Below are 23,676 nucleotides of genomic sequence, written 5' to 3'. Positions count from 1 at the left end.
GCTACCTTTGAAGGTGACCTGGAAACTGCAATTAATCCAGAATGTGGCAGCTAGACTGGTGACTGGGAGTGGCCGCCAGGACCACATAACACCATTCCTGAGAGATCTACATTGGCTCCCAGTACGTTTCCGAGCACAATTCAAAGTGTTGGTGCTGACCTTTACAGCCCTAAACGGCCTCGGTCCTGTATACCTGAAGGAGCGTCTCCACCCCTATCGTTCAGCCCAGACACTGAGATCCAGTGCCGAGGGCCTTCTGGAGTTTCCCTGACTGTGAGAAGCAAAGCTACAGGGAACCAGGCAGAGGGCCTTCTCTGTAGTGGCGGCCGCCCTATGAAATGCCCTCCCATCAGAGGTCAAAGATAAACAACTACCTGACATTTAGAAAATACCTGAAAATACCTGTTTAGGGAAGTTTTTAATCTGTGATATTTTAATGTATTTTAATATTTGTTGGAAGCTGCCCAGGGTGGTTGGGGTGACCCAGCCAGATGGGCAGGGTACAAATATATTGTTGTTATTATTATTATTATTATTATTATTATTATTATTATTAATAAATATGTACTGCTCCAGCGGGAAGGTAAATGGCGTTTCCGTGCGCTGCTCTGGTTCACCAGAAGCGGCTTAGTCATGCTGGCCACATGACCTGGAAGCTGTATGCCTGGCTCCCTCGGCCAATAAAGCGAGATGAGCGCCGCAACCTCAGAGTTGTCTGCGAGTGGACCTAATGGTCAGGGATCCCTTTACCTTTACATTAGATCATATTGGGCTTGCATCAATTTTCTGGGTGCCATGAAGTTTTTGGGAAACAGAGGTTGACCTAATTGGGATAGATGCAATGTGTAGGCTCTTTGTATCATATCGATGGGACTAGGAAATGTCAGTTTTTTGTGTTTTTTTAAAAAAAAATGACAAAGAGAACAAAATACACTTTTTTGGAGGGGGCACCCATCTGCCTCGAGAAACAATGGGGTGCACGTCTGGGGGTGAAGTCAAACCCCTTCATTAGCAGCACCAAAATGACCTCCTTGGGAAACAAGCCTGAGCAGTGTGTATGGAGGTCCTGGGCTGCCCAGATGGCAATACCCCCCTCTCAATCTTGGTGACTGACAGTACACGGTTGCAGACTGACAACTTCTAGGAACCACAAGGAAGAACCACAGGGCAGGGACCAAAAGTGGACAAATTATCCCAGAAGGAGCATGGCATGTCCCCCACCAGAGGTACTACCCCTCCCCTAACACCCCATACACCCCAAGTATAGACCATAAAGAAATAATGCTTCAAGCCTGAAAGTTGCCAGAAATCCTAGCAATATCAGCATGTGCTATAAGCATAATAATCCAGCTAGCAGAGTGTACTCACATTTTTAACCTGCAACAACTTTTCATTAATTTCATAACAGTACAAAAATATAATTTTTTTTACTGCAGATAAACGTAGTGCAGTAAAATTAAGTACACAAAACTGCACATGTGCAGGCAAAATATATTTCCAGAAAAGAGGTTGACTGATCCCTGCACCCCCCCCTTTTTAAATGTAGAAATAATCAACAGTTCACAAAACAATTGGCTTTCAATAGAAAGAATTACCTAGCACAGCATAAAAGAAATATAATGACAAATGCATTCCAGTTTATTGTTTCAGTACAGTACAAGAAAATGCTGCATGGTGATTTGTTGCCTTGCTGGGCAGTGTATTGTTTCCTGATAAGTAGTGTGTCATGAATAGTGATTTATATTCAGCATTAACTCCTCCCCATTGCTTACAAAAGAAAAGTACAGAAATTTTAGTGGTATTATTTATGTTCTGGGGTTGCTTAGAGCCCTTTTAAGATGCTTGTTCTGTAGCCTCCTCCACCAGAGATAGAGGATGGCAACATGAGAACGGACCTATTCTGTGGTGACTCCCTGCTTGTGGAATGCTCAGGGACATACCTTTAGGCACCAAGCAAAAATATTCTCCTTCTGCAACACACATATTTTTTTAAAAAAACTTCTCGTGGCTGCCTGCCGACTGCTCCATGTGGCTGGCAGGCAGCAAAACAAAACAAACAGAGAAACAAATACGGTAGGTGTATCCAAGAACTAGAAAATAAGACAGAAGCAGGAAAAGTGCACTAAAAGGAAGGTAGAAACAGCTCTTTAGGATCCCAGGGATTCTTGTAACCAGGGTCCAACAACTTATGTCTCAATCACCCATTTAGTTCACCCATTGGCTAAAAACATTGGCAGCCAGGCTGACTCATTTCACAGAAATTGCTTGGGTACCTGCGTGTTTTGCTTCATAGCTTTTTCTTAGGATGGCTAGCATATTGGGGGGCTATTTATGTGCTCCTCTACTTTCCTTTGACCCACTGTTTTCAGAAAAAATGTCAGGAGATCCTGTCACAAATCTCTCATGTCTTGCCTAATTTGGTTCTCAGGGCAACTCCTACAGTGTTTTCATACTTGAGGCTAGAATAGTTTTTGTGCATCTCTTCCACTATTTATGTTAATGGATCATGGAAGGTTAAAGCATAAGAGAATGTGGAGCAGAGGCATTTGTGATGCAAATGACCATTCTTGTCAGCACAAGTTTTGCATTTGCATTACAAAGCAATTAAAGCAAGAGCCTGCACTTTCTGTGGACACAAGCTCCAGAGTGGAGGAAGCAGCAGCAAGATCTGAAACTGGGGTTTCCTCCCTCATCACTTAGTGCAGACTAGACATAACATGTGATCACTTCTGGTTGTTGTTCTTTTTAACCAAAAGCAGCTTGGGGAGGCTGTGAATTTAAATGGAAGGTGTACGGGTGTGTGTGTGTGTGTGTGTGTGTGTGTGTGTGTGTGTGTACACTAAATGTTTTGTCATCTTGAGTTTCAAACAGTCTTTTCCAGCCTTGCCTGGAGGTGCTGGGGAATGAACCAGCGCCTTTTTGTATGCAAAGAATGCACTCTCTGACACTAAGCTTTTCCCGCCCCCTGAGCCTGTCTTTCTTTTGCTAGAATTTCCATGGACAATCTGTGCGTTTTAAATTTACATAAGAGTGTTCTCATTTAAGAACATAAGAAGAGCCTTTTGTAGGTCAAGACCAAGGGCCACCAAGTTTAGGGTTCTTTGCAAGTTAAGGGGTGATATGATAGCCATGTTCAAATATATAAAAGGATGTCATATAGAAGAGGGAGGAAGGTTGTTTTCTGCTGCTCCAGAGAAGTGGACACGGAGCAATGGATTCAAACTACAAGAAAGAAGATTCCACCTAAACATTAGGAAGAACTTCCTGACCGTGAGAGCTGTTCGACAGTGAAATTTGCTGCCAAGGAGTGTGGTGGAGTCTCCTTCTTTGGAGGTCTTTAAGCGGAGGCTTGACAGCCATCTGTCAGGAATGCTTTGATGGTGTTTCCTGCTTGGCAGGGGGCTGGACTGGATGGCCCTTGTGGTCTCTTCCAACTCTAGGATTCTATGATTCTATGATCCCCAAAACCAGCGCACACTTCATCTGCTGGAAATTGATCAAACGTCCGTCAGTGGATCACCGTCCACCTTCTGAAGAAGTGTGCATGCACATGAAAGCTCATACCAAGAACAAACTTAGTTGGTATCTAAGGTGCTACTGGAAGGAGTTTTAATTTTTTGTTTGGTTTTCACCTTCTGTCAGTTTCTGTGACAAGTGGAAGTAAAACATAGGCATTATGGCTAGTAGCTGTTAACCCCATTTCAAAGCCATCCACATTGGATGTCATCACTGCCTCCTGTGGAAGCGAGTTCTATAGTGTGTGAAGAAGTGTTTTCTTTTATCTGTCCTGAACCTTCCAACTTTCAGCTTGTTTGGATGTCCATGTGTTCCAGTGCTCTGAGAGAGGGAGAAAACCTTTTGTGTATATCCCCATGCATAAGTTTATACTATTTTATCATGTCACCTCTTAGTCACCTCTTCTCTAAACCAAAAAGTCCCAAATGCTGCAACCTTTCTTCACCCCACCCCCTTGTTCATTTTCGTTGCCCTTTTCTGAACTTTTCCTAACTCTGCAATATCCTTTTTCAGGTGAGGTAACCAGCACTGTGCACAATATTCCAAATGTGGTTGCACCACATATTTGTATAACAGCATTATGATATTGGCAAAAGTACACTGTCCTCTGCGGTTGACTTATTGGGGTTATTTCTTAAAGTATGGGCCGACTCCAGTGGTATGTTCTGCTATCGGACCTTTGACTATCTTTGTTGGTTTCATAGCAGTGATCATGTTAACATATGGATTCATAAACATGGCTGTAATCTATCTGTGTTGGAGTATGCTGGGAAAAGAGAGATGGGAAAATGCAACAATCCTGAATTGTTAGACCCGCACAGATTTGTACCGTGTTGTGTACACTTAAAACCATGGGCTCGTTTTTTAGAAGCAAGTTTGGAAGGAAGTAATGAAAGTTGGATTGCTTGAAGCAGTTAAAAGATGGGCTGGCAAAGCACTCAAGAATATAATAAAATATTAAAATATAATGGTGCCAAGGAAAGATGACTGCATGTCTTTTCCACCTCTAATCTAATTCATATGTAGACTTACTTAAAGTGCACTCTATATCTTGTGTCTTTTTGGCCTGACTGGGCATTCCTAGGTAAAAAAAATCCAGCTCATGCTTTGCCTCTGGAAGACTGAAAATTTGCGTCATTATTTTTAAGAGGACTAGACTGTTGTTTTTTGTTTTGTTTTGCATATTGCTTTACTTTATTGTCTTACATATTTTTATCTTGTACCCCCCACCCTGGAATTGATTTTAATGTAAAACAGGTAATAAGTCACATAAATAAATAAAGCCTGCAATCTTATGTGCACTTACCTAAGTATAAGCCATTGTAGCACATTGAGACCTGCTTCTGATGCCTAGAATTTTACTTTTCACCATTGTAGGAAATTTACTGAGCATTCCTATATGGAGCTGGGAAACATCTGAAACCAGGCTGCTTGCATTGGTAGAGCTGAAACCTGTGGGTAGGTTTCCTTTGCCTTATTTTGTCCAGTGCTAGCTCCCTCTAAGGGGAGCATGGCAAGAATGGATCGAATGGCCTGCTCCAGTAACGGCCCCTTTTGGAACACTATTCTCTTTACTGTTGGTGAGAACACTGCAGGTGGTAACTTCTCAAATTCCCATGCCTTCAGAGGGTGCAGTAGGGCCCTCCAGTAGCAGAGCTCCTCTCTCCCACTGGGAGAACACATCAGAGCCTGGCGGAGAGAAGCGCCTGTCTAATCCTAATCCTATCCAGCAGCTCTCCTTAGGGGACAAAGCTTGCACGGTTGAATTCTTTATCTGCTTGTTATTTTGCCACTTCTGACTGCAACTGAGTAACGCTATAGCTTCTCTTATTGACAATTAAAGAAGGGATCACACATTTCAATGCTATTTACTTATAGTCAGAGATATCAAATTGCTGGTACATATTATTGTTTGATTTGTTGGTATTATTGTTTTATCTTATACTAAGTTTTCAATTAAATTAATACATAGGAACAGTTTTGTATCTGCTTTACATAATATTTCTATAATTCAACACGTCTTTATTTACATTTTTGTTCCATTTTTGTAAAAGAAAATTGACTATGGGATGCACCTCAGCTAACAATAGATCTTACATTATCTTATATTATTAGCTTGATCAATATTCTTTTTTGTTTCAGTAAGATTTACTCAGAGTAAACCCACTGAAAATAATGAACATTACTAAATTCATTAATTTCAATAAGTCTGAGTAAAACATAGTTGAATACCGCCCACTGATATTCAGAACCCCTTTCCTGAGATTTATTAATAATGCCATTGTAAGAAAGTTGTTACTGTTTATATTCTGATCATTTGTATTATGAGATTTGGGCAGAATGAGGAATAGGAGAGAGAGAGAATGGGAAAGACAGCAGAAGCACTATTGCAGTAAACAGTGCTTTACAACTGTAAGCAGATAGATGGGCAAGAGGAGATTATAAAGGTTATCTGGGCATATCCAGTGCAGAGGGGATTGTGTTACTGCCTGTTTAATCTCTCAACTCCTTAGAATTTTACCTAATACTTCATAGAAAGTAGAGTCCCTTTTGATCCTGGAGCTTGAACTCAGAAAGTCATATTTAATATCATATGAAAAATTTGAAAATTACATCAAGGGTATGGTTTTTTAAAGAAATGTTTTTCAAATCTACTAGCTTTGAACCTGGAAGGAGACTGCAAATTACATAATTAGAGGAATAGGTAAAGATTTTTGGCATAGCACATTAATGTATAGAATCTCCTATTGTAGTCCATGTTACAGAATGAGGAGATCAAAATAAACAGTGGGTAAGTGCAAATAAATAGATCAGAGCAATTGGGAATACTAATAATTACACCCTATTTTACAAGATTATTAGGAAGAGGTATGAAAAGTTGGATTTGCAAGGTCCTGTGCACTATGTAAATCACAATGCTCCTTTCGCATTAATACATCCTACAAACAGACTGGTTGAATCATAGAATCATAGAGTTGGAAGAGACCACAAGGGCCATCCAGTCCAACCCCCTGCCAAGCAGGAAACACCATCAAAGCATTCCTGACAGAGGGCTGTCAAGCCTCTGCTTAAAGACCTCCAAAGAAGTAGACTCCACCACACTCCTTGGCAGCACATTCCACTGTCGAACAGCTCTTACTGTCAGGAAGTTCTTCCTAATGTTTAGGTGGAATCTTCTTTCTTGTAGTTTGAATCCATTGCTCCATGTCCGTTTCCCTGGAGCAGCAGAAAACAACCTCCCTCCCTCCTCTATATGACATCCTTTTATATATTTGAACATGGCTATCATATCACCCCTTAACCTTCTCTTCTCCAGGCTAAACATACCCAGCTCCCTAAGCCGTTCCTCATAAGGCATCGTTTCCAGGCCTTTGACCATTTTGGTTGCCCTCCTCTGGACACGTTCCAGCTTGTCAGTATCCTTCTTGAACTGTGGTGCCCAGAACTGGACACAGTGCTCCAGGTGAGGTCTGACCAGAGCGGAATACAGTGGTACTATTACTTCCCTTGATCTAGATGCTATACTCCTATTGATGCAGCCCAGAATTGCATTGGCTTTTTAAGCTGCTGCATCACACTATTGACTCATGTCAAGTTTGTGGTCTACCAAGACTCCTAGATCCTTTTCACATGTACTGCTCTCAAGCCAGGTGTCACCCATCCTGTATTTGTGCCTTTCATTTTTATTTTTATTTTGCCGAAGTGTAGTACTTTTCATTTCTCCCTGTTAAAATTAATCTTGTTTGCTTTGGCCCAGTTCTCTAATCTGTTAAGGTCATTTTGAAGTGCGATCCTGTCCTCTGGGGTATTAGCCACCCCTCCCAATTTGGTGTCATCTGCAAACTTGATCAGGATGCCCTCAAGCCCATCATCCAAGTCATTGATAAAGATGTTGAATAAGATTGGGCCCGACAGAACCCTGTGGCACCCCACTAGTCACTTCTCTCCAGGATGAAGAGGGGCCATTCATGAGCACCCTTTGGGTTCGGTCAGTCAGCCAGTTACAAATCCACTGAATGGTAGCATTGTCTAGCCCACATTTTACCAGCTTCTTTACAAGAATATCATGGGGCACCTTGTCAAAGGCCTTGCTGAAATCAAGATAGGCTACATCCACAGCGTTCCCTTCGTCCACCAGGCTTGTAATTCTGTCAAAAAATGAGATCAGATTAATCTGACATGACTTATTTTTCAGAAACCATGATGTGAACTTACTTTTCATATGTAAGGATTCTACATGTAGAAAGCCTTAACCATTATCAGTTTTTGCCTGGCACTTGTCTATTGTAAGCATGAGTATACAGGATCTGGATTTCAGGCTGCTTTGTTTTTCCCTGCAACGAGCTTTCTGTGGGGAGACTATAAAGGATCTGTTGAAGGTCACCGGCTCCAATGAGTGTCCTTTATGTAATGGTAGCTCTGCTGAGGGAGATATCAGAGTGGTGGGGGAGGAAAGGAAGTAGGCAATAGCAATGGCATTTGTATTAACTTGATAGTGCAACATAACCTCATCTTGGAATCAGGCAATTCTTTGAAAGCCACTTAAAGTTCCATAATAGCCCATGGGTTTTGATTTCCTCTTTTGATGTGTGAACTTGAAGCAAAGCCACGGAACAGGAAGAACTACAGCAAGTATGCCTGTAAAGTTGGAACTGAAATAACAGACGCTCTATAGAGAATTCACATTTTTGCATCTGCTTCATTTAAGAGAGGAGCAGCACACAGTATGACACACTTCCCATTGCACATTAGTATGAGATCATGATTTTAACCGAACTGGATGGAGGAGGAAGGAAAATATGTCAATAATTTTGTTTCCTTCGCACATTAAAGGGATATAAAATGTGGTTTGCAATGTAATACAGGGTATGTAATAAAATGGAATATACCTCATACCATTTGCCATATTAACGTTTTCCGTAATGATTTGATGAGAGTCAGATGTTACAGAAATTTCAGTGAATGAAATGGAGATGTATCCAGACTGGAGATGTTCACAGACTGACTGTGCACAGTGGACTGAGTCTACATTGAAGACTGAGTCTTCAATGGATGGTTGTTTTCCATCAGAGGAAGACTCCTTTGTCTTTCTAACTACCAGCGAGTTGAGGGAAGGAGGCCCACCCATTTGCTGGCTGGCATAGAACCACTTCTTTGTTACCTAAATGGCCCAGGTCTCTCTGCTTCGCCAGCCTGGGAGCTGGCATAGGGAAGGAGCATCCTCCCACTTTTCCTTAGCTGGTACCAGTGTTGCAGCTGTGAATGTGCTTATGGCTGCACTACTCTACCAAGCCTTTCCAATCCCTAAATTGAGCTGCACTTGGTCCCTTTGTTACTGTCACATTGTGTTGGCCTTGCTGCTAGCACATGATGACAATGGGCTTTGCGATAAATGAAAAATATGACATGGCAGTCCATCTTTTTGATATGCATACGGTTGAAGTTTAACATTTTGTTAGATAAGGGGAAAGATTCTTGTATATAATGATTTAACTGTAGGGTTTTTTTAAATTAGGTACCAGAAGCTTGATCTGGAAACTCCCACAAAATTCCCACCACTTTTACTTAGCCCATGGAGATTTCGGCCACCTCTGGACTTACGATGCAATTAGAGCAAATGAGGTTATGAGGCTACGTTTTTCAGTGTGGCTTAACGATCAAACCGTCTTCCCAGGGACTCTTGGAAATTATAGCTCTGCAAGGGCAATAGGATTTGTCTAACAAACTACAGTTCCCAGGATTCTTTGGGGGATTATACCACTGTTAAAGTGGTGTAATAGTGTTTTAAATATATAATGCAGATGTAGCTCCATACTTCCTGTTATTACTGGGTATTGGAAACTAGATTTCAGATAAGTCATGTTACTAAATTGGCTGCTAAAAATATTTTCTTAAGGCCTAAATGAAAACGCTAGCATGTATGAAGATTGCCTTTAGCATTAGCCAAAACTGTTGATTATAAATGTAGCCTAAGGTATTGATTATATATTTAGCAAAGCTATTAATTATGTTGTACTATATTAAATTCTAACTATGTGTAGAGCAATGTAATCATTCAAGAGCCTAGCTGCAGAGTAGTATATAAAATAGTGAAGGACTTTAAAAAAAATGCTATTAAAAGAAGGCCTATAGCAGCTAGCTCTTCTCTTACCAGTGTGCTTAAAGGTCTTGGATGTGATTCTGGATTGTGCTTCATATTGCATTAAGCAGTTTATTTTCTTGGTAAAATATATTTGTGAGTCTTTTATGTATGGAAGCTGGAAGCTGAGAAATATGTAATGGTCATCCTAGTATAAATCCCATTTGTGACCTACTCTGAATTTTCTAGCACAATATTGCAATACATATTATGTTTCTAAATAGTATGGTGTTCAAAACATACTTCTTCTCTTGGACAGGGTTTGCAACATACAGCAATAACAAATCACAGTAATCTTAAAAGCAGATTAACATTTTGAACATGCAAAGAATAAAAATAAATTGTAGAGTATTTTGAGCATATGCTGCTGTATATGAGTGAACTGTAAATAGCTATGATGGTCAGAACACAGGGGAAATGGGATTAATTGTAATCCACAGCATTTGAGCAGCTAGAATCATCCAATAGCCGGGGGGGGGGATGTCAATCGGTCATTTTAAAACTAATTCCAATATATTTTTGCTTTAGAAAAAGCAGGCAGACAGGAAGAAAATTGCAACAATTTTATTTACAGCTAATGGCCAGACATTACAGGTGTTTCTACTAATCTTTGCATATTTGAGTCTAAGAATATATTTACTGGCACACAAAAACAAGCCTATTTGCAGTGCAATCTTATGCCCACCTACTCAAAAGTAATTCCCATTAAATTCAATGAAATTTATTCCCAGGTACCAATTGGGAATACAGCCATAGTTCAATATATTGACCTGGTGTGAACAACATAGTAAGCCAATTTATGGCTTTCTGGCACTGCACAAATGTGCAGGCTCCTGGAGACAATCTCACAAACACTTCGTTCCTCCATGGTCCTTTGTGTTGCCATGCTCCACTGAGCAAAGGTTTAGTTTAGCTTACCATCCAAATGTGGACTCCTTGTTAAGTTGTCTTCTCACTAACCATGAGTTTGGCTTCTCGTGTTGTGTGAACCAGGCAAATGTCGCAACTTCTGAATTCTTTAGTGGACCTGTATGATGCTTTTATTTACACACACACACACACACACTATGTTTAAGGTAATTGCAAAATCCATGCAACATTGCCACTATCAGTTAGGCTCATTCAGAAGCATGTGGGCTTCTGTCCATCACCTCCCCTCTCAACTCAAATCATGCTTATTATTACCACATCCACAATGTACTTATTTAAGCAAAAACACAGCGTTATATCCAATTAATTCCTACACATAGATGATCCATTGAAATTAATGGAACTAATTTAGTTGTATTTATTAATTTAATTTGATGCTACTCTGAGAAGCACTGAATACAGGCCTTAAATTACAACGGAGGTCACCAATCGTTTTGGACCAGAGGGCAAAATTTTGAATTTTGAGAAAGTGCTGTGGGCACAAGTGAACAAAATAGCTACCATTGGAGGCGGAGCTGTTGTATTCTGCTCATTATGAGTTTGAATTGAAAGCATAACACAAAATTAGAGTCATAGTCATTGCTGTTTCCCTATCCCGTGGGACAATGCTTGCCATGCGACATTAGCTACCTCATGCTGGTCCAGACTGCGGAGCTCAAACAACTGATTTCTCCTACACACACACCTATAACAACAGGGAGCATTATCCAGTACCAGGAGAAATATACAAAATGGTTACACCACACTCACTTTTTTGCATACAAGATGCATACAGAGCACAGACACACATGCATCTCTCCCTCTTTCATAAACCACACATTCATACATTCCCCCCTTAAACACACCACATTTCCATCTCTCCCTCTCTCATATATATGGGTGTCTGCAATAAAAAAATTGGGTGTGTGTGTTAAATGTTGAAAGGTTGGAGCAGACTAGCAGGGAAAGCTGCTAGTGCAACTGTTTAGTTGAATCTGGCACCAACTTTTTTTTTTAATGAAAGCTGGGAATATGGGGGTTAGAGTTTACTCCAGGGGCAGCACAGAAGGCTTCACAGGTGCCATGGTGCCCGCATGTGCTGGGTTGGCAATCCCTGGTACAATGTTTAAACTCCTTGTTAATGTCAAAAGCTTGTGAGGGAGAAAGAGAGAGAAAAAGCTTTTCAGGCTTCAGGGGTTAAAATAAAATGTCATGACTGTACTAGAGAACTTAATGCTGATCCACTGCATTGATTCACTTTGATGACCTCTCCTTAAAACTTTGTGTTATTAATTAGGTCTCAATTGTGTGTTTCTTAGAGCTCCCTGAAGAGAAGAGGCAGCAGGGATATTCACAAAGAAAAGAAGGCATTTGCTCAGGTACCTGTTTCCAACCAAGCATATGTTTTACAAAGTCCACATGAAGATTGACTGGGCAAATTGATGCTGTTGCTCTGTGTGCCCAGGCGCAGTGAGCCTTCCACCCCTAAAGCCTGGGGGATGAGAAGCAAAATAGCCACAGTACAACGATCTGGCATCCAACAGGCCACAACTTTTATTGATTACAGGTGTACATAGGCTCAGACTTTGGCAATGAGTACACTGAATCATCCAATCCATCTGCTGGCTGGTTACAATTTGGGGTTGATACTGAGTTAGGATTGACTTATGTCATACATCAAATAGGAACAACCCCTCAGGATCGCCACCCTAGGGAGTGCTGTGGCCCTCAGCCCCCATCTGGACATTTGGACAGAAGGACCTCCCTAGGATCCATTCAGTGTGACACCCTGTTAGCTTGGAGTAGGGAGAGGCTAAGACTTCTGACTCTACCCCTCCACCCCCCGCTTGATTAAGGATCCCACCCAATGCTTTATCCACCAAAAGTTGTGACGGTTGCTATGAGGTAATCAAAAAACCCAGACAGGTCCAATTTGGCTGGAGGAAAAATCCCTCACCTTGCATAGCAAGGTGTTCCCGCGGACCCACCTGAAACTCTGCCGAAAAAGGGAGAGGGTGGGAGATCACGATTCAATTGAGCTGCACACAAAAAAGAGACAAACCCATTTTATGTCCAAGGAATGGACCTGAGTGAAGACCCGCCCCCAGGGAGACCCCAGTTGGTTCTGTCCCCCTCCCAAGGACATGCTGCCAAGGACATGGCCAGATTCACAGGCAGGCTAAATTTAAATCCCACGATTAGTGGGAAAGGACGGGACGTCTGTCTCTTGCCAGTTGTTAAGGAGCCAGAGAAGAGGTGTCGTGCCATGCTACAACTGACACCTCACAGGGGAAAGGTAAGCAGGATTTAGAATTTTTTGAAATGCTAAAGCTGTCAGATCCTCCTTAAAATCAACTTGCAATTCAGAATTGCTTATAGTTTTTTTTATATAATAGGCACCTTTGAGTCCCACTCCCCCCACTTCTATCATGTCTATAGACAAAAGCTGAAACATTTCTTATGGAAAATAAAGCACCTTGTCTCAAAGTATTTGGAGCAAAGAGAGCTCAGGGACATTCACTAAATTTATCATTGGTGCCAAGGTTTTTGTGCTAATGAGCATCTTGGCACTTCACACATTAAAACAACACATAGTGTGTTATTCTCTCAGAGTTTGAGGCATTGTTTTTTCATGAGAGCTGAACAACATGTGATAGCAAGATATCAGCTTCTTTCCACCAGATTAAAATAGAAAAGTTAAAGCCATCCACTTGCCTCGCTTGGATTCAGTTTTTATTAAATTCCTAAGGTGTGGATTTCCTCAGTACTCTTGGTTTAGAATTCTACTCCTATCCTGTAAAGAAACCCCACCCCCACCCCAGTTTTTATATAATTAATTGTTATATAGATTGGGCACATGCATTAGATTTACACGCACTGGTTGTGTTTCAGCTATCAAATCTCAAATTAATAAGCCTCTTTATGCACAAGTTTCATGCACCTGTATGATTAATCTGACTGTTGCCAATGGAAGCTGAAGGCAATGACAAGCAGATAAAGATGCTGTGAGTCTCCATGTTACTGCTCACTGCAGACTGTATCTGGACTATATTTTCCACCTACATTTCCCCTTTTCCAAATACAATAAAGTTACTTTCAAACAACTGAGAGCCAGCCATACAACAGAGCTGTTAAGCCAGGGGTCTGCAACCTTTAAGACAAAAAGAGCCACTTGGACCCGTTTCCGAAGGGGAAAAAAAAACTGGGAGCCGCAAAACCATTGCAACATTTAAAACAAATATAACACTGCATATATATGTATATGTATATATGTATTTCAACTAACAATCCAGTCTTGGCTCCATGCACTGCCTGTTAATGCTTTGAATAAACTCACACTGCAGCATAAACTTAACATTCTATTTACGGGGGACATTATCTTCAGACCAACTAACTGAGTTTCATGATACTTTACTGCCCATACTTAAAAAAAAGAAATTCCTCAGGATCTTTTCCAGCACACCTAGTTTGAAAGCTCTTTCTGAATGCTGTGTCAACCAAGAGGATTGGCAATACTGAAACCCAGGCAGCACTGAGACTGGTATGCATAACCATGTGCAAATAAGGCCGTTCAACACCTTTTTGAAAGCCCTAGCAAACAACACAAACAACACTAGCAAACAACACAGTCCCTCCCAAATGCAGTATACCCCAATGCAGATGCTGCTTGAGTCACACAGAGGCTCCCCCAAGCAACCAACAAATGAAATAACAATAACAATATTAATGTTACCAATAATAGTAATACAAGTAAGAGGTCTCAACGAACCTTTCGCTTTTGGAGACTCCCCTGTGTTGGGCAACTAATAAATAGCATTAAGAACGGTGATAATATAAGGAAGAGGACCAGCAAAATTTTTGATTGATGGCAAATTGCCCAGAGACTCCCACCCCAACCCCCATGTTAGGCAACTACTAAGTTAAATAACTAAGCAGGGCCTGGTATGGTTTCAAACTGGATGGGAGAGCACGTGTTGAGATACTTGTATTGCCGGGGGTTGGTAGAGGACCCTCGGGTGTCCCTTCCAACTCCACAGTTCTATGATTCTAACAATATAAGCAAAAGGGTGAGTGAGTTTTTCACTCAAGGCCAGTGCATGCCCCCTTAAAAACAACAACAACAACACACCATCGAATCCCACTATGGCGCTTAATAGAGCAATTTCGTTGTTTCACGCAAGGGGACAATGACAATGAAGATTTATTCTATTCAATAGTAACAACACACGCCTTTAGTCCTTTGCAGTTTGCATTATCGGTTATGCTGCAGTCCTGTCTAGGCTCGTTTTACCAGGACCTAAATCCCGATGGACCTCAGCGGGGATTTGCCAAGTGCGCTGGTTAAAGTCTTTGAAAGGCTGCAAACTTACCCGGAAGTAAGTCCCATGGAGCGCAATGGAACTTACTTCTGAGTAGACAAACACGGGGCTGCGCTGTGAAGGTGCCACTTCAAGATGCAACACCCTCGGAAGTGAAAAATGCTAGGCGTGTCTACTCAGGAGTAAGAGCCGCTCAGTTAAATGGAACTGACTCCCAAATTCAGAGGAGCAAAGGCTTGCTTTTTGTTTCATCACTACATCTTAAGGTTTATTTGGGGCCTCCTCCATGTGCACTTCTCCCCAATGATTATGAAATAAACGAGGTTGAGGGGGGGACGTCTGTTGCCCTTAATCCCGAAGAGCTCACCAAGGACAACGACCCCTTAGCCTCCCAACACACACACGTACACCTCTCCTCCAGACCATTTGCTGGCTTTACTCTGATTTCCACTTCATCCTCCCCCCCCCCAACACACACACACATCCTTAGATGGGCTTGTTTCCTCCCCAGCAACCTAGCCAGCATTTGCAAAATCAGGGGTTGCGAGCAGTGGAACTGGGGGGAGTGAGGTTGATATCCATCGGTCTTTTTCTGATTTTTTTCTACAATAGTTACACATCTCCAAGAGGTTAATGTTGGGGGTGGGGAGGGCGCGTCCAGGATGCCTCCAGGCAGGCCCCGCTTCCTCTACAATTTTTTTAAAGAGGGCTTGTTCCTCCTCGCCCTCGCCCGCCGCCCCTGGCCCAGCCATCATCGCCTTGAGCCAACAGCAGCTCCACGCCAGCAGCAGCAGCAGCTCCACCACGCCAGCAGCAGCCACACCTCCAGGCCAGGTGCCCAGGAGGGAAACTGCTGCTGTCTGCTGCTGCGCCTGCACTGGCATAAACGAGGCACGGCGCATGAGCAGAGCAGCAGCGCCTGCCTCAGTCTTGGGGGCAGGCCGCCGCCGGCACCGCCCCCCAACTTCCCCCGCCCTGAAAAGAAGTGGACAGCACGGGCGCAGCCGGCGGAGCCGCGGCAAAGGTGTGAAAGAGCCACATGCGGCTCCGGAGCCGCAGGTTGCAGACCCCCGTGTTAAGCAAACAGAGGCCAGAAAACCAATTTAATATGCCTAGACAAATAAAGATGTCTTAACTTGGAGCCTCAAAGCTTGTGGTGTCAATGAAGTTTTCTTTCCTCCTTGAAAGACTGACAGTCAGTCATCCAGAGCCTGTCTACGTGTTCCCCATTATCTGACCAGCTGGGGGAAAGTGGCATTTCTGTTCCATGTATAAACACATATGCTTGTCTGGATCTTAGTTCGTAAGTGTTTTTTGTCACTTATATTAAGGTACTCAAATTTTTGGATCAAATATTAGAAACACGGGTTTAAAAAATTCAATGAAGTGAAAACAAAGAGAGTGTTAGCTATACTTCTCTGCATTTAGTTTTATTGAAAAAAAAAGTTTCTGTTCAGCAGAGCTGCAGAATGGAGCTTCTTGGAAAGTGCCAGGCAGCAGTCAGGACACAAAGAAAACTGTTTCTTCAGCGCAAGGTAGGATTATTGGCACCAGCCCAATTTCCTGGGCACCAGCTATGCTGCCATCTCATCCAGCTTACAGCCCAGTAAGTGCATAGCCATATTCTGCCTGGCAAAGACCATTGAGGAAGTGACAGGAGTCGGAAGATTGATTTTCATCCCTTTCTTCAGGTCTACCTACTTGGTCAAAGATACAGATATATATTTATATACATTTTGTAATATGAGCAAGCCCTCAATTTCATCACAGCTTCTGCGCTGCAATCCTAATTTGTTCATGTTCCTCTTTCTGCGCCCCGCCCCCCCCCCCCATTTCTGCATCTGGTGTATATTGCAAGCTCTTCGGCAGCTAATGTATCTGTATGTAGAACTCTCTTCAAAATGCAGAGTACACATTGTGTAAACTTAGCTGACATGCCTATACCATGTATGTGCCTAGATTCTGTGAAGAAGACCTCATCAACGTAAAGAGGTTGGATGAGGAGGCGGCAATGGGCATGTTATGACCTTCTCATGGATGCACTGACTGTATCTTGCATGAACAGTTCTAGAGTTGGGGCCAATAGAAGGGGCAAAATAATGCAAACACACCTTATGCCTGGGGGATGGGGTTGGATTAGGTAAATGTACCCCCCCCCCACCAGCTCAACCAGCCTCCCACTGTTCATCCTTCTGCAGGCCAAATGGAGCTGGGTGAGCAGTATTCCTTCTGGTGGTATTCCCACCAGCAGGAGACAATGAAACTCCAAAACAGGGCATTCTGGTGGCAAGGAAGGGATGGTGTTGATCACAGATAAGACAATAGAACAGCTTTTCCTAGTTTATTGCACTTATAGCTAGCTGGGGGTGATGGGAGTTGTAGTTCAAAACATCTGCAGGTCGTCAAGTTGGAGAAGCTGCTGTAGATGATTTCTAAAAGAAATTGGATCCCACAACCAGTGGGAGTTCATATCTGATAAATGAGACTGTCTAATAGATCAGGGCAGCTAATCTGTCACTTTAAGATTTGTTCACATTACAGATTTATCTGGTAACAAATGAGCTAACTTCAATTTCTAATGTAGCCAATGCATGGAACTTTTATTTGCATATTCTGTGCTATAATCCTGTTATTTTCCTGCTGCTTAGCATTTAATAGCTCTGCCTTGCTACCAGAGATGGTCCTTAATTAGCATGCCGTTTGGTAATGAGCATATGCTTACTTAATATTTCTTTATATATTTCTCACAATATTTAAGGCTCTGTGCATGAAAAAAAGGTAATGGAAAATGCTAAATTAACCTTACCCAGATTTAACATAAGATGTCAACAAACAATCCTAATCGTTCTAATTGAAATAAGATATATGTTGTTGAACATTTTGATTTTGTTAACTGATGTCACCATATGTTTTTCTCTCTGCACACATGCATACATAACACACGCACACTTACATCTATTATAATTGGTTGTTTTTGCACTAATTGGGATATACCATTTGAGAAGTTTTAGTTAGGGAAGTTAACCTCAGACTGCAATTCTGTACACACTTACCTAGAAGTCAGTCTCACTGGACTTAGCAAGGCTTACTTTTTAATGTATGTGTAGGTTTATACCAGGGGTGGCCAGCTCCCAAGAGACTGTGATCTACTCACAGAGTTAAAAAACTGGCAGTGATCTACCCCCTTTTTGGGGGTTCGGGTCAAAGTTATTGAGCTTTTTTAGGGAGGAGGAAAGCCCCATTTTTTAGGCGTTCAGGTAAAAGTTGCTGTGGTTCTTTAGGAAGGAAAACCCTTTTGGGGGGGTTCAGGTCCAAGTTGTTGAGCTTTTTATAGGGGAGCAAAAGTTGTTGAGGGGAGCCAGTGATCTACCAGTGATCTACCACAGATGTCCAGTGATCTACCAGTAGATCACGATCTACCTGTTGGACGTGCCTGGTTTATACTATTAAGGTACAATAATTTTTAATATGGATAGGGAATCTAAGTCTAAGTTCTTTGGAAATCACTAGTGGCTGAGTAAGGTTGTCTTCCATGAACACTGTCTTAACAGTGTGTCCGTAAGTGACTATGGAGGCCAATTCTGGATCCACATGTCCTTCCACAGTTGGGACATAGGTTTCTGGGCAGGAGTTGATCACCATGAGTCTAAGTACCTTTCATATGTCTGCCTTAAATTACTATATGCTTATAGAAATCTTGAACTCCCTCTGCACTCTTTAATGGAGCAGACATTACTAGGAGATGCATGGGAGCTATATTGCTCCCATAAATGTAATGTACCAACAGGGACTTTATCACTGAAGGTGGAAGTAAATGTCAGCTCTGCCCATGGGCACCATTTTCCCACATATATGTGACACCTCTCATTTTATGGTTAATAGTTTATTTTATTAGTTTTGATCAAACAGAAGCAGCAATCTTACATGTCACTGCAGACCTTCTAAAGCAGGTATGGGGAACCTCTGGCATGTGGGACATATTGGGATTTGCTATAAGATACTTTATATTGGATTTTGTAGCAGCTGATTTTCAGTTATGAGTGACAATAATACTGGAGTCCCATAAAATCAACAAAACTTTTATACTTATTAAGTATCACACAGTGCTGCGATGATTTATTGTACCATTTCCTACACTGGAAAACAGCCATGTATACTTGAATGTGCGTGGTGGATTAAAGCCTCACATAGTGAGGGTTATGCCACTCACAGAAAAAGTGTGTGCAGAATTACACTGTTGCTTGCAAACATTGAGCCTTCTTTTGGATGGCAGGCATAATTTTTCGTGGAAGGGCTTCTAAACTTAGAAACTAATAATTTATTCATTTTTCAGTAGCTGAAGGTAAAAAGAGATTTCATTTTCTAAACAAATTAAACGTGCAATCTGTGAAACATTTGTATTTGTATCTGTTATTTTTCTGAGAATCTATAAGGTGGCAATTTTGCCACACTTAACCAGCTATGCATTCATTGAATATGTTTGTGTGTTTGTGTGTGTGTGTGAAAAAGATGTTGAGCTACAACTCACATCTTCCCTACACCTGCTGTATGGAGTTACAGCCATTGTGTTTGTATTTTAAACAATTTCCTCTTTCTCTCTTCATTTTTGGGATATTTTTCTTGGCAGGAAGACAGCTCTGACTTAAAGTGCCAGCTTCAGTTTGCCAAAGAAGAAACAGCATTGATGCGTAAGAAGATGGCCAAACTAGGTAGGGAGAAAGATGAACTGGAACAAGAACTTCAAAAGTACAAGTCTATCTATGGAGATGTGGAAAGTCCACTCCCTATTGGGGAAGCTGGAGGACCACCCAGCACAAGAGAAGCTGAACTGAAGCTTCGTCTGAAACTAGTAGAAGAGGAAGCTAACATTCTGGGGAGAAAATTAGTGGAGCTGGAGGTAGAAAACAGAGGCATTAAGGCTGAGATGGAAGATATGAGATGCCAGTATGAGAGAGCATGTTTAAGCCAGGACCATGTTTCAAGCATTCCTACCTCACCTTATGGTGATTCTCTGGAGTCAGCAGCAGAGCTTCGCCGTCATTTGCAGTTTGTGGAAGAAGAGGCAGAACTGCTGAGGAGATCAATTTCTGAAATTGAAGATCATAATAAGCAGTTAACAAATGAATTAAATAAATTCAAATTTGAGCCTGGACAAGAGTCTGTCTGGCTTGATGAAAATGCTTCCAAGTGCAGTGGATCCTTACAAGAAGAGTTGAAATCTGCTCGAATTCAAATCAATGAACTGAGTGGGAAAGTGATGAAACTCCAATATGAGAATCGTGTATTGATATCCAACGTACAGCGCTATGATCTTGCCTCACATCTAGGCCTGAGGACTTCAAGCCCTAGGGACAGTGATGCTGAGAGTGATGCAGGGAAGAAAGAGTGTGACAATGAAGAGGGCCATCTACCTCAACCAAAGAGAGAGGGACCCATTGGGGGTGAAAGTGACTCAGAAGATGTATATGAAAAGACATCGGGTTTTGGGAGTGGGAAGCCATCAGAAGTTAGTGATCTTTGTTCCACTGAACTAACAAGGGCCAAAGAGGATACAGAGTCTTTGATCAGCATCAGGCGTGAGGCTGAAAGGCTCGAAAGAGCTGTTGGCCGTCTCATAAGTGACACAGATAGTTTAATATATGAATCAAAAGTGCACATAACCAGCAGTACTTCCTCTGAGCAAGGTCTGGAAAAAGATGAAGAAAAACCAGAGAGCAAGAATGAGCCGGAACTTTTGGATACTATTAATTCAAGAATGAAAAATTTCCAGAAAGAACTGCAAACTTTCCTAGAGAAGGTTGACAGTATTGGGGAAAGTCTCAAAGACCAAATGGAAGACCTTTCCCCTCTCCCTCACCTTACAGAATCCTCTAGTTTTCTCTCCACAATGACATCTCTATCCCGAGACTCACCCATTGGTAACCAGGGAAGGGAGCTGATTTCAGATTTTCAGGTAGGTGGACTTCTTGTTTGTCACCTCACTTTTTTTTTAATTCTTTCCTGCTGCACTGGTGCTATTTTTACTCATGGCTGCTTTGTTATGATTTTGAAGTATAAATGATAAAACTTTTTTTTAGGTTTTTATCTCTGCTACTTTGCTACAGAGGCTGTTCCTCATGGCAAAAAAAAGCTAACAGAAGCTAAAGGCATCTGAAACTTTTCATTTCCTCCGTCCTTGATCTGCTATATTCATAGCCGTTTTGTTCTGAGGTCAAACTTTTTTTAAAAAAAAGTTACTGAGAGGCACCATCATAATACATTTTCTTTTCATACGCCATTAGCAGCTTTGCTAATGAATGTGTAAATTACCTTTTTCCCTCCTATTATTCTGATTCCTTAAATGAAATGTGTTCTCAAAAGGTCTTGCTAAACATAAAAATCCAAAATAAAATAAGATATTCTTGCAAAGCCTGCTTGCAGCTCTCTCACATAACCGAGGGGTGAGCAAAGAAGCACTGTAGCCAGCGAAGGACTGCCTTTCGTAACCCGTTTCCCCTGGGCTCATGTCTATACTGCCACAGCTGCCACACTGGATATGGCTTTTCTGCACAGCACAAGTAAGGATGGAAGAGCCTTGTATCCCCATATCCTCCATAACTTGTATGCTTGCTGTTGGTTTGACTCATGCATCCTCATTGCATGCGCCTCATAACCAGTGTGCATTCTTTCCCCTCTCTTTCTCTTTTTTGCTTTTCAGATATTTCAGCCCATTATTTTGCTCATCCTCATTTTAGTTCTGTTCTCTTCACTTTCTTATGCCACTGCATTTAAGTTGGTTTTTCTGTTCATGCTTTTCTTTGTCTTGTAGTTTTTTCAGTCGTCTACCTTACCCATTTTTGTTTCTTTTATTTCCTCCTGTCCTTTGTTTTTGTGTGTTATCAACCCCACCCATGCACCTAACAGTCCAAACTGAGGGATCAGATGGAGTGGCAGCGCAGCCAAGACCATGGAGACGAGAGAGAGAGTCATCTTCAACGAGGCACCACCGAACCACACTGCAGAGCTGATGGAGAATTTAAACTCTACAGGCCAGGAAACAAGGGTTGTTTCAGTCTAGAGGTTAGCACAGCCTATTAAAAAGCTCCTGCTGCCCTCAAAGGGATCAATAAGTGTTTGTCACAGAAGCTATTATGACTTGAATTTGAGCTAAAACCAACAACAACCCACAATCTTTGCTTAAAACCTCTGCACCCTTAGACTTCTGTGATCCTAATGGCCACCCCTGATATACCTGTAACTGACCTGGAAAGAAGCAGATAGCCAGAATGCCATGTGTGAAATGTGGGTGCTTATTGTGTTGTTCACCTTGATGGCTTAGAAAAATCATTGGAAGTTAAATTATATACCTCAAGCAATTATATATATCAAGCAATAGTCACTACAAGGTTGCAGTGTAGTATGTTACTTGTGCAGTATTTCTCACCAACAAAACTTTCAGAAAGCCCGTGTAATTTTTTTCATGCTTGATAGCATATAAATAGTTTTGATTTTATGGACATGCTCCAAAATCCCCCACACAGAAGGGCTTCCTTTTTTTTCCTTCTGTGAAGAACATCTCTCCAAATGTATAGAACTATTTCTTGTATACATCAACCACTTTCATTCTCTAGAACAACAATGCATAAGCATCGTAAGTATGATGACTTTTATATTTATCCATAGATGATACATTGTGAGCTGTCACTGCTCATGGTTGTAAAACCATTAGTTTCCATCATAGTCCATCTGGCTGTGTCCTGGAACCAGCCAAATTTGAATTCTTAATTGTGCGTATGTACAGATGTTGAGTGGTGATCTCTGTAGAATAGCAGTCACTACGTTTTGTTTGGATGTATGACTTTTATCCTGGATTGAGTTGACAGGAAACTGTTCGCAGTCCTAACTGGCTGAAAAGCAGTGATGCCACTAACCCAATTCTCTTCACCTTCTTCCAAAAGCAGTTTTACACTGTTTTAAACCTCTTAAAGAGGGTATGAATGTATATTTGATTCCTTAAATTTACATACAGCATTTTAAAATTACAAAAGGCTTGATTGCATGGAGGAAGTAGCAAGGTAGACAATTAAATCAGCATTTGATTCACAATCCAGCAAGTCTGTCAGATGCATTGCCTAGATTGGCAGGTGGGGAGGCAGATTTGAAATGTAGAGGAGAGAACAATGCAGCAAGCTTCAATTTGCATGTATGCTTGTGCACAACATGTATTAACTTTTGTTGTGGTTCAGCCAGGCACAGAATAAATTGGCATAATCAGAATTAGGGAAATGAAGGAGGGCAATGATAAATAAACAGAGTTTGGAAGCATGTTGGTATTATGCTAAATAGTTTGTTCTAATGGCCTGTGTTGAACAGAACATATTATTTTACAGTCTGTTTAGGCCCAGGCTTGCCAGCTCTGTACCAGATTCCTTCTTTAATGGATGAGCAAACATGCAGATGGGAATAGAGACATTAGATATTATAAATAAATTTGGTCAGTGTATTTTTAAAAATATATACTCTATATATTAAACCAGAGAATAGGAATATGAAGTAAATGTTAGCCATTTATTTCAGACATGTATATGACACAATATTGCAAGATGACATAAGATTTTTTGTTACAAGGTAGTGCTTTACAGGTAATAAAACCTGTACTTTAATCCATGGGTCAAAAGTGTAAAAAACACATCTGCTTGCCTGAGATAAGAGTTTTGAAGACCCAGTAACTCCAGCTCCAAATGTCTATATCCCTATCGAACAGTTGTTGTTGTTGTTGTTTTTTTGCAACCAGTTCTACGTTTTGTCAAACTA

The 23,676-nt window shown here is 41.5% G+C and overlaps 1 protein-coding gene across 5 annotated transcripts in view; it reads left to right on the top strand.

Annotated features, from left to right (window-relative positions):
- MTCL1 (microtubule crosslinking factor 1) overlaps window positions 1-23,676 on the top strand; it is a 91,593-nt gene that overhangs the window by 36,500 nt on the left and 31,417 nt on the right. For all 5 annotated transcript variants that reach the window (XM_033154907.1, XM_033154911.1, XM_033154910.1 and 2 more), the window contains exons 4-6: window positions 11,884-11,943; window positions 19,511-20,836; window positions 21,787-21,942. In XM_033154907.1, coding sequence (XP_033010798.1) covers window positions 11,884-11,943; window positions 19,511-20,836; window positions 21,787-21,942 — 1,542 coding nt within the window. The remainder of the gene's footprint in view (window positions 1-11,883; window positions 11,944-19,510; window positions 20,837-21,786; window positions 21,943-23,676) is intronic.

This window comes from Lacerta agilis, chromosome 7, assembly GCF_009819535.1.
Source record: "Lacerta agilis isolate rLacAgi1 chromosome 7, rLacAgi1.pri, whole genome shotgun sequence".
NCBI classification, from domain to species: Eukaryota; Metazoa; Chordata; class Lepidosauria; order Squamata; family Lacertidae; genus Lacerta; species Lacerta agilis.
The sequence above is the reverse complement of the archived record's forward strand: the minus strand, read 5'-3'. Positions and strand labels throughout refer to the sequence as shown.